The sequence below is a fragment of the Typopeltis vanoorti genome, chromosome 3 (genome assembly GCF_054136105.1).
Source record: "Typopeltis vanoorti isolate ZY-2024b chromosome 3, IOZ_Tvanoo_1.0, whole genome shotgun sequence".
NCBI lineage: Eukaryota > Metazoa > Arthropoda > Arachnida > Uropygi > Thelyphonidae > Typopeltis > Typopeltis vanoorti.
Genome location: NC_143551.1, coordinates 114,862,868 through 114,874,696, shown reverse-complemented (window position 1 = coordinate 114,874,696; position 11,829 = coordinate 114,862,868). Strand labels below are relative to the sequence as shown.

Genomic DNA, 11,829 nt, shown 5'->3' with positions numbered 1-11,829 from the left:
TAATAACGTAAAATTAATTGTGTAATATCATCACAAAAAAGCAAACTATTTTTTGTCATCATTATTTACATATCAAGAAATTATGAAATTTCTAACATAAGAAACTTCTACTGTACTTTAAAAAATATAAGTAGTGAAGTGCAATTAAAATAAACAAAATATCTTCAAATGAGACAGATTTCAAAATGAAACTGTACTTACTGAATTTATCTATAAACTGGAATTACTCTGAAATTTTTCAGAGTAATAATGATTTTATTCAGAAATATCTACAGACTGATTAAAAAAAAGTATAGCAATTCCTGACATATTCTATTTTACATGAATTATCATTTCTCAAACTTTACATGAAAAAAATATATATGACACAGAGGCATATGAGTCAGTTAATAACATGCGGTTAATTTTTTTCAATTAGTACAACTGAGATTAACAAAAAATCTATTTTTAACTGCACTGAATGAATACAGTTAGGTATTCAATAGGTATGCATCAAGTACTGATTTTATATCAATACTTAATCATACTAAATAAATTAATTGAGGAGTATTGACTGCCACCACAAACAATCTTGAATGCAAAGTAAAACGATTTAACACTTAATTGATCTAGAAGCATGGTAGACAAATCTGAGAAATAAATTTTAAAATAATTTTTTTTTTTATCCTGCTGGTTGCTTGGTTTACCTTCAAGTTATATAATAAATTTAAGTACATTAAAGTATAGTTGATTTCACTTCAGTATTTTATCAAATATGTACAAATAAGTTATACTCCTTGTATATGAGGAGTCTAAATCAGCACCAGAACAATAATTACTTAACTGTTTTAGAGATAGCTAGTTGCTCAAATTTGCCCTTTGTTGTTCTTCATAAGCATGGCAGCGCTTCAGAATGCACCAATTACAGAACTATTGCACTAATGAGTCATCTTGGCAGATTGCTGATGAAAATACTTACAGAATGCCTGAAGGGTCATATGGAGGCACATCTTCCTGATAAGCAAGACGGATTCAAAAAGATCTAAGTACAGTACAACAAATACTCGCACTAAGACTAATAGCAGAGAAAGCTAAAAGAAAGAACAAAAAGATATACTGCTGTTTTGTGGACTTCCAAACTTCTAAGAAGCCTTTGATATTGACCAAAATATAACATGGGCAGGCTTGGAATCCTATGGTGTGGACAATAAATTGATCCGCCTGTTGAAAGATATAAACAGCCAAGTACAAGCAACAGTTAGGATAGCAAGTGTGACTGGAGATTGGTTTGCCACTAGTCAAGGCACAATACAAGGGGACCCAATATCACCAATACAGTACGCAAATAATCATATTACGCGTTTGCATGTAATGGGTGTTCATGATGCTGAGTAGTTATGTCACGCAAATGTGTCACCCTAGCTACCTAACAGATACTAATGGTTCTTTGTATTTTTTAAACCTTTTTTGCATTTACCTTTTTTTGTACTATGCAAGCCTTGAGAAAGCTAGTCAGTTACTAGTGAAACCGGTAGGCAATTTGTAAGACCTTAACTACGTTATAAATATATGGTCTATGTAACAATAAGTCTTTATTTTGTAACACTTTATGACCAAAAACATGTACAATTTAAATACAATACAATCACCTTCATCACACATCTGGGAAGAACACTAGATAAGATTAAAGAAGGTGGAGGCATTTCAATAAATGGCATGAGAATAAGCTACCTCTGCTTTGCAGATGACATTGTCCTGATTGAACAATGTGCAGAAAGACTGGAATGGACACTGCAAACACTATACGCAGAAGGAAAAATATATGGGCTAAATGACAATTATGAAAACTCTCAAACAATGATATTCAGATAACAGGACTTACTGAACAAAGTTACCATAGAAGGATTTCAACTGGAAATGTGGAAGAACACTTCATCTATTTTGGATGCCACATGATGCACAACTTGGACCCAAAAAAAGAGGTAAAAATTAGAATAGCCAGGGCAACAGCTATCTTTAAAGCCATGGATAAAATATGGAAGAGCTGAGCTATAAAGATACACACTAAACTTCATATTGTGGAAACCTGGGAATCTTCAGCAGCCTGCTCTATGGATGTGAGGCTTGGGTACTCCTGAGAGAATCTGAAAGGAGGATATTAGCATTTGAGAGGAAGTGCTATAGAAAGATCTTGAGAATAAAGCTGGATACAGAAAGTAAACAATGAGGAAATACATAGATGAATACAACCAAAAGATAACCTGATCCAGAAAATAAGCAAAAGAAACTATGTCTATTAGGCCATATATGTAGAATGAATGATGAGAGAAAATTAAAAACGCTGCTGTTTGGGATGATTGAAGGAAAGAACAAAAGAGGAAGATCAAACAGAGAATGGGGCAATGACATCATCAAATGGTGCAGAAACTCTGTACACAAACTAAGTCATTTTGCACAAAATAGAATGCAATGGAAAAATCATATCAAGATGGCATCAGACACCTACGGGCATTGAATCCATGGTTGTTGTTGATTGATGTTGAGTTGTTCAAATGCTGCAGTTTGGTAATTCAGAACAGATTTTAGGAAAACAAAAATTTCTGTTTTTGAAATTAGTGAATTTAGTTAGAATATTCTTTTTTTTTTTTTAATTTATTATGTTTCCAGTTAATGTTTTCCATTGAAATAAATAATTTTGAAATAAACTAAAACATATTTAGGTTTTCAACATTAATAAACTGTTGACTATTTAATTTTTAACTTTCAAATACCTGTTTGAAAGAAACTTATGTGTCTATGTGTAGCATGTGCAATGCTTATAAAAACAACCATGAAAAGGGGCATAAGATAATCTGAAACAAAAATTAAACAGGAGAGTATAAATAGCATAACTGTAGTAGCACCATTACAGGATTTACATTACAAAAGCAACATGACAGTAGTTAATTTCATAAATAGAAGTAGTAAATATCACTAAATAAATAAATGCTATCACAGTAATAGGAAACATTTTTTTCATATTCAACATCAATAAAAAATGTAGAAATTACACTGAAATGTGAGTAAAGGTATTCCATTTATCTTTTCATCTCTTTCTCTCTGGCACAAAGGAAACTCACAAATTTTTACTGAAACAACTACTTCATAAATAGCAAATACACTTGTATACTAAGCAGAAGACGGCCTATGTGGTGTAGAACAATACCATTATCAAACTGCAGTGTTGGTTCTCACTTCTGTCATTATGTTCTGAACAACATCAGTTGTGGAAGCCTGGCCTCCAAGGTCTGGTGTGTGAATCTGAAATCACAAAACAAATTGAGAGTAATGCTTATAACAATCAGTACATATCTAATTTGTTATTTTTCTAAATTATACTATTTTTTTTCAAATTTATATTAACTGACAAAACAGTATGTATATAAGGACATTTCAGAATCAGGATGGCTAGTTGTCTCAGAGGCAGATTCAATGTACTACAGGGAAGCTATGGTACTGAGAAAAGGTCAGGCAAGATTTCTTCATGGTTAAAAGTCCATAAATGATTTAAGGCACATCCTACCAATGTGTCAATCATCATGGTTTATGCAACACACAGATAAGCCTGATGAAGAAAGCAAAAGGTTCTGAAAACAGTTGCAGGTTGTTTTGAACTGCCTGCCAAGGAAGAATGTTCTCTTTATTCTAGGAGGTCTTCACAGTGCAAAAGTGGGAAAGAGTACAACAGACTTGAGTATGGTAGGTTTGGTCTAGGGGAAAACATAACATTCATGGTGAAAGACTGTTGGAATTTGATTAGGCTAACAGATTAGTTATTACTAATACTTGCTCCTAGCAGCATTCACAACGAACCTACACTTTGGATATTAAACATCAATGGGTCAAGGCAGCACTAGACTGATTACATCCTAACACTGCAGTGGTGGATGTAATCAGTCTAGTGCTGCCTTGACCGATTGATGTTTGATATGCACATTCTAGAGCAGTGGTTCCCAACCTTTTCCCACTTGTGTACCCCTTTCAAACCCATTTCTATAAATTGTACCCCCTTGTTTTTAAAATAGCTGTTTTTAAATATTGACATTTATTGTTCCATAACTAATGTTTTGCATTTTTGTTTACTTGTTTTTCTGCCATTACTGATTATTTTTTGTGTAAGCAAGATGTTCTAGAGCAATGCTTGTGACAATTAGTACACATCTAATTTGTTATTTTTCTAAATTATACTAATTGAAAAACAGTATGCATATAACATTTCAGAAAGCAGGATGGCAGACTGTGGCACAGATGGTCACTTTGTAGGAGCTCAAGTAAGAATAAGACTACAAACCTTCCAAGGAAGTTCCATCCTACTGAAATGGGAACAGATCCAGAGTGATCCTAGAGGAGTTTACAGAAAAAACATCCAAAAGGTTGGACTTTGTTTTTGGAGATCAATAAAGAGAACATGCCAGACATTTAATGGGAGGGAGTAAAAGGCATAATACAGGACATAGCTAAGAAACATCTAGGCTCAATTAGAAGACCAAGAGACCCAAGATCAAGAGAAGAGAAGAAAAGAACAAAGAGACACAAGGACTAAAGAATATAGAAATAGATATTCTTCAGTCCTATATGAGAAGTCAAGTAAGTCAAACATATCAGGTAAGACAAAACAAATATTACGAGGAAGCACAATTACATGGGAATATCTGAACTAGTTTGTGAGTTTAAATATAAGTTTATATCAAAATTGAGTGTTATCAAGAACAAGAATATGATGGTACTAATGGAAAAACAGGACATCAAAAACAGATGAAAAGACCATATCATGAGAAAGTACTGTATACAGGGGGGAGAGAGAGAGAGAGATTTGGAAGAAACCCCTCTTCCCATGAAGAATTTGAGCTGAAACAATCTTCACTTTGGCATGAAGCTGAAAGAGGAGTTAAGGAGCTTAATAAAAGTAAAGCCCCAGGTCAAATGGAATCCAGGCAGAGATAATTATGGCCAAAGGATATGGAGAGACAAGAATTTTCATTGATTGCGAGGATGTGGGAGACAGGAGAATGGCTCAGAGACTGAAAGAGGTCTCAGCATTCATCACAAGACGGGAGATATGAAGCACTATAGAACCATTCATTTTAACTTCTTATGCAAGCAAGATGCTACTAAAATTTTTCTGAATAAGAATGAGGACAAAGCTGAAGTAGGGATCACTAAGGAACAGGCTGGTTTCAGGAAAGTAAGGATACCAGAGATCATATCCTTTGTGTAAAGTAAACTTCCATCAGTGTTGTGCTTCAGACTAGTGAAATGCTTTTGACTGGGTTCTGCATGTGAAACCAGAAGGTAATGAAAGAAATGGGATTTCCTCAAAACATTAGCAAGTTGATGGTTAACTTATACAATAAGAAAGAAACCAAAGATACATCTTCCTCCTCACCTATTCGGCATCTACGTCAAGGCCATCAGGTATATGTAGCACTGGATAAACAGGACAGGAATTAGGATAGGCAGCAGATGGGTCAGTGCTTTGAGATATGCTGATGATACAGTATTCCTGTGTTGCTGTTGCTATTTGGAATTACAGCCAAAGCAACTAAGGCTATTAGGCCAGTATTCCTCTAAAGAGGGAAGCACTAGAATGAATCCTTGACAGAGTTCATGAGCTCAATGAAATCCGAGGACTTTAACTCAAACCTAGATAAAATTTATGGTTCTTGAATGAAATATAAACAGAAAAGGGCTTAAGAAACAAGTTTGTTGCTGCTATAGGCCAGGAATGCAAAAGGAAATGATGACATTGACATGCATCAAAAAATTAGATCACTAAGCACAGGATACAAAATCATTATGGGAGATTTCAAATATGGAGGTTGCTGTAAACAGGAAGTAAAAGGAATTTCCTTTTGTCCTTTTTTCTTCCTATTTATATTTCCTTCCAGCTATTGAGAGATGGTATTTACTGAAATGGCATGTGATGGAAGAGATCTGAGGTTTGAGAGGGTTGGATCTGATGAGCACATTAGAGAATTTTGTCCACAATCGGGTAATTACCTTTGGAAAAGGTAATTATTCTCCAACTGGAAAGAGTAATCATGCAGTGTTCATCTGGGAGAGCCCCTTGTCATTGCTCCTTCCTGCTGTTCCACCAAGTGAAAGAACTCCCCAGTGTCCACCCTGTAACTGCCTCTCAACCATTTAAAAGTCTTGATCATATCACCTCTCCTTCTATCCACCAAACTCTGATGCCTCTGCACCCTCTCCACAGTTAATTTATCCCCTTCAAATCCTGGGGACCAAATTTGAGAACAATAGTATAAGTGTGGTCTGATCAGGGTCTTATACAACAGAATGATAACTCTTCTATCTCTGCAGGTCAGCATCCTTCTCAGTATTGCAGCAATCCTCTGGGTTACCTTCACCACCTTTGCAATATGCCCCCTGAATTTCAGTTTTCTATCAATCATCATCCCCAGATCTCATCTCTCCTACTTCCTCCAGTACAGCTCCTCCAACCAAGTATGCAGCCTCCCATCGATATATCCCAAACTTCAAGACACTACATTTTGCTGCATTAAACAGAAATCCCCATTCATTTACCCATCTGTCTAGTTTATTCAAATCCTCTTTGCAGGGCTGCCACATCTGTACTATTACTAATAACCCTTCCCAGCTTCACATCATCTGCAAACAACTGAATAGCCCCTTGCAATCCATTGACAATGTCATTGAAATAAAGGTTAAACAATACAGGTCGCAGTACTGAACCCTGTGGAACCCCACCTGTAACCTTCTGCTTCCTTGATATTGCCCCACCATACACAATTTCTGATACCTATCAGACAGCCAATTCTGAATCCAGTTGACTAATCCAACATCTAAACCCATGTGCTATAACTTAAATATCAGCTTATCATGTGGCACCCTGTCAAATGCCTTTGCAAAATCCAAAAAAAAAAAAAAATGGCAGTGTATGCCTTTCCCTCATCGACTGCTCTTGTCACTTTATTATAAAAGGCAATCATATTAGTAAAAGTAAGAGTGCCCCTTAACAAATCAATGTTGATTCTCACACAGATAACATTACCCTAATTTTCCCAACACTGTATATAGTCCCTCACTAATTTCTTCAAGACTTTAACAACTACTGATGACACACAAACTAGCCTAACATTAGACACTTCCAATCTGCTACCAGCCTTATGCAATGGCACTATCTTACCTTCCTTCCATTCCTTGGGTACCTTTTCTGCAACCAAACTTTCATTGAAAAGCCAAGTCTAAGGCACTATCAGTTCTTTAGCACATTCTCTTAAAACCCATGGTGAAATACCATCCAGTCCCACTGCTTTACTGACATCCAGAGTACTCAGTATTTGGAACATGCTCTCCTCTTGCACTTCTAAACCTTGAACCTGCCCTACCCTTCTAGTATTAAAACCTTCTCCAGGATGAAATACTCCAATAAAGTGCTCATTGACAACTGCACTATGTCCTCTGCACCAGTCACTCTATTCCCATTTTTATCCCACAATGTCATTCTTCCACAATCATATTTCTCCTCCTACTGGCCACATAGCTAAAAAATTCCCTAGGATTTTCTTTGGATCTTAGTGCCAATCTCTTCTCATATTCCAGTTTTGCCTTCTTCACCATACTAGTCACTCTCCTGGCCTGAGTCTTATATTCTTCATGCATCTGCTCTCCACCTCCTTACATCTCTTCCATAACCTCTTTTTCACCAGCAGTTCCTGTTTGATATTATTTGTCATCCATTTTACACAAAATTGTGTCCACTTCTTCACTCATGGAATATAGCTTACTATTGCTGCTAACAAATATTCCTTCCCCATTTCCCAAGCACTAATGATACCTAGCCTTCCAATTCCACCCTCCATGGAAATGCCCCAAGTTGATATCTAAGACTATTATAATTACCTGCCTTATAATTCCCCACATGTTCCCTTTTCTTTGATACTCCTGCATGTCTATTCATCTTCCAAGTTAAAAACCACATGGTCACTCTCTCCAACTGAGGGTAGAGATGTCATCTCAGTTATTATCAGCTCTTCTGATGCTATGATCAAATCCAAAACTCTTGAACCTCTTGTTCCCTCTATTACATGTTGCCTAAGACATTTGTCCCTCAAGAATTCTAGAAATTCCATTCCCTTATTACTACATGCATTTTCCTCTTCCCAGCTTATACTACTGTAGTTAAAATCTCCCATAACAATCATTCTTTTTGCACTTGCCAAGCTCAACTGCCTAAACATCTCCTGCTCCCCAACCTCTGTACTCCTTGGCTTGTAGCAACACCCCACTAAATATCCTGTCTTGCCCACCTCTACCTCACACCATATGCTTTCAAAACCATTAGTGTCACTGCCTTCCAAAGCCTCCACTCTTAGAGGACATAAGTCATCACTTATCATAAGCAGTACTCCACCACCATGTTTTTCCCCCCTCCTATCCTGCTGAAAAATGCTGAACCCTGTTACTTCTATTCCTGTTACTATATCTCTGTCAACCACGTCTCAGTGATCCCAATAATCTTTGGCCAGGCTGATGCTATCAGCGACACCAATTCATCTCCTTTATTCCAGATACTCCTGACATTAGTATAAAGCATAAAGATGTCACTGCTTCTATACTTATCATTATCTCCTCCAGACCCCACTGGACTCAGTGTTACTTGATGTCTTTTCCTAAGTACCCATTCCCACAAGAGGCCACCCCTGCTACCATCCACCGTGGGAACTCTAGTTTCCCTGCATTGACACACCAACTCATTCAGAAAACAGCAATCTCTCCAGTTTCAGTTCCTGAGATGACATCTCTACAGTTCCTTTCTGTCCTCAAATGCCCTCCAAGCATCCACATATTCCAATCCTCTCTTTTGACACATTCTGGCTATTATGCTATTCATTATTACTGCTCTTCTGCTAAGTTCCTCATTATCATACCTGGGCAACACACTCGCTGTTTTCCCTCTCTCATTTTCTGCACAGCCTCAAGCATGAACCTCGGATCTCTTGCCACCCGATTTACACTGCATCTCAAGTCATTTGTGCCCACCATCACAATCATTTCATCCACCCTTTAACCCTGCTTAATTGCCATAGCCACACTTTCTATCATTCCTCCAGGCAAACACTCCTCTGACATCCTATCTTGCACACCATGGATCATCGAGTCTCCATACATCACACCTGTTACCACTCAGTTCCTTAAATGTTCACCTGCATCCCTCACACACTCTCTCTCTCTTCTAACCCTTTTGTTCAGTGTATCCCAACTTATCTGCTGTCCTGGCATCACTCTATCCCTGGTTCCAGCACTCCCTCGAATTCTTCTCACTTCCTCTCTCTCTGACTGTTTCCATTCTCTCCTCTTCTATCATTCCCATAATTTTCTCTCATTCCTTCTCCTCTACTCTTCTATCCTTCCCATACCTCTCTCTCTCATTCCTTCTCTTCTACTGCTCCTATTTTTTACTCTGTTATCATTCCCATGCCTCTCTCTTTCTTATGCCTTCTCTTCTAGTGTTTCTATTCTCTCCTCGTCTATCATTCCCATAACTCTCTCTCTCACTCCTCCTCTGATTCGCCTTGTTGATCTCTTCCATTCGCCTACTCTCATCTTTCATACTTCTCATCTCATTCAGACATTCAGCCTCTTCTTTCAACTCATCTCTCTCTCTCTCTTTGCAAGTTAGTCACTCTTACTCGGCATTCATCCTCATAAATGACCATCTCCGAAAACTTCACAATCATTCAAGTCTTCCACACTCCCCACTCTTATTTTTTCATTCATATCATATTTTGCTCGTTATTCTCACCTATCACACTATTTGTCTCTCGAGATTCTCCAGTTCCTGACGCAACAAGGTCAGATATTGTAACATCTAACTCACTGAATTCCTCCTGTTGCCTACATTTTATGCATGTACGCACCCCCCCTTCTCTCACCTGCCACATATCCATCTACTGGGAAGCATACATGACACGAGTCCTGCAAGCCACAAAATCCTTTATGGTATGCAAAATAAAGTCCTTGAATGGGAGAGGATGTGGTGACATGCCATTTGTAATTGGAGCTGCAGCCGCCACTGTCATTAACTTAGTGCCAAGGAACTACTCCAACTAAACTCTAAATACTATATTATACGCTCTACTGTAAGCTAGTTTACTTATGCTATACTACTACAAGTATAAACTATATTTACTATACTAAATAACAAAACTTATCTTCTCTTCCACTGCAGATGTGTCTGACTTTGATCTCACCTTCTCGGTAACCCAAAAATAACACAATATCAATATGATTAATATGATCAATATAAATTAATATGATGTTCTCCTAATAATTTTTGATGTCTGATTACATATACAGATGAAATTTTAGAATACGCTAGTTTATATATCTGAATATCAGAAAAAATAACACAGTACTATAAGAAATAATTTTTTTTTTTTTTAGCTTTTACCATGTCAACGTTCAATGTCTTATGAACAGCATCTCTGATTATTTTAGCATACTTGTGTAATCTGAAAAAAAAAAAAAAAAAAATATATATATATATATATATATAATAAGATTACATTTAGAACTATAAATTTTCACTGACAATGATACCTATGAAATATAAAATTTTTAATAACAAACAAACATGTATTTATGTAAAGATTTTTCTTTATTCATATGCTAAGCAGTTTCAGTATGAATGATTTAAAAGATCATAATAGCACAAGGGCAAATGACAAGTTTAATGCTTACATATATGTATGGAAAGGCTAAGACAACATTGGGTTATTCATAATAGAGCTTCATGGTATAAACAACACTAAAAGAGGAAAAAATCCATTTATTAAACTTAATAATATTTCTATTACACTTTTTTTATATATAATCTTTGTCAAGTAGCTTTATTTTATCCTCCTACATGTTTCGCCAATTTTTTCTATGGCATCCTCAGGGAATACAAACTAGTAAGCTAAAATGAAGGTTACAGACTAGGTTATAACTGATGGTTCTAATTCATACAAAAAATTGGTATTGTGCGTGACAATGTGCGTGTCTCGTTAATGTGATTTATTCGTTATGGTTCATGATGTAATTGTTATGAAAGTTCATTTCTTTGATGTTTAATGATCTGATAAATGTTTTCCAAATTTCTGGTAAAATAAAGCTACTTGACAAAGATTATATATAAAAAAAGTGTAATAGTCTTATGAATAATTGTCAAGAAAAAATTCAACATAATCAACTTAATAATATTTCATTGGTTTTCTTTCCCAGCATCTTCAGAGCATAATTATAACTGTGACAAACACACAGCATGGAACTAAATAAATGTGGAAAACAATTCAAATTTTAACTAAAAAGTTAGTCATTTATTCAGTTTAGTGCTGTGTGCTTATCACAGTTATAATTGTGTTCAGAAGATGCTGGGTAGAAAACCAGCAAAATATTTGTAAAAAATAAGTTTAAAAAATGCATTTCTTCCTTTTTTGGTATTGTTTATACCATAAAGTTTTGTTATGAAGTTGAAATGCTATTACCTCAACACACTGTGTTTTGGAAGTGACAGTGGAGGAAGAATATCCTTTGCTGAACCCAAAAATAAAGAAAGTTTCTAGACAAGAAGGCATGATGGTTGAGAATCAAGAGTTCTTAACTGGCCCCACAGTTAAGCAACTTTTCAAGCAACTGAAGGCAGACAAATGCATTTTTACATAAGTAATCCATATTTAACATTCATTACAGTGTCAATTTATATCTTAATTAAAATAAAGATAAAAATTGCATAAACATTGAAACATCATAATTTCCTAGTGCATACCTCAAGAAATGTACCAGATA

The 11,829-nt window shown here is 36.0% G+C and overlaps 1 protein-coding gene across 1 annotated transcript in view; it reads right to left on the bottom strand.

Annotated features, from left to right (window-relative positions):
- Positions 1-205: 205 nt before the first annotated feature.
- The window catches only part of LOC150108486 (isocitrate dehydrogenase [NAD] subunit gamma, mitochondrial-like), a 145,900-nt gene continuing 134,276 nt past the window's right edge, over positions 206-11,829 (bottom strand). The window contains exons 11-12 of the mRNA XM_090390816.1: positions 10,454-10,514; positions 206-3,279 (exon numbers count right to left, since the gene is read on the bottom strand). Coding sequence (XP_090246942.1) covers positions 3,190-3,279; positions 10,454-10,514 — 151 coding nt within the window. The 3' untranslated portion in view covers positions 206-3,189. The remainder of the gene's footprint in view (positions 3,280-10,453; positions 10,515-11,829) is intronic.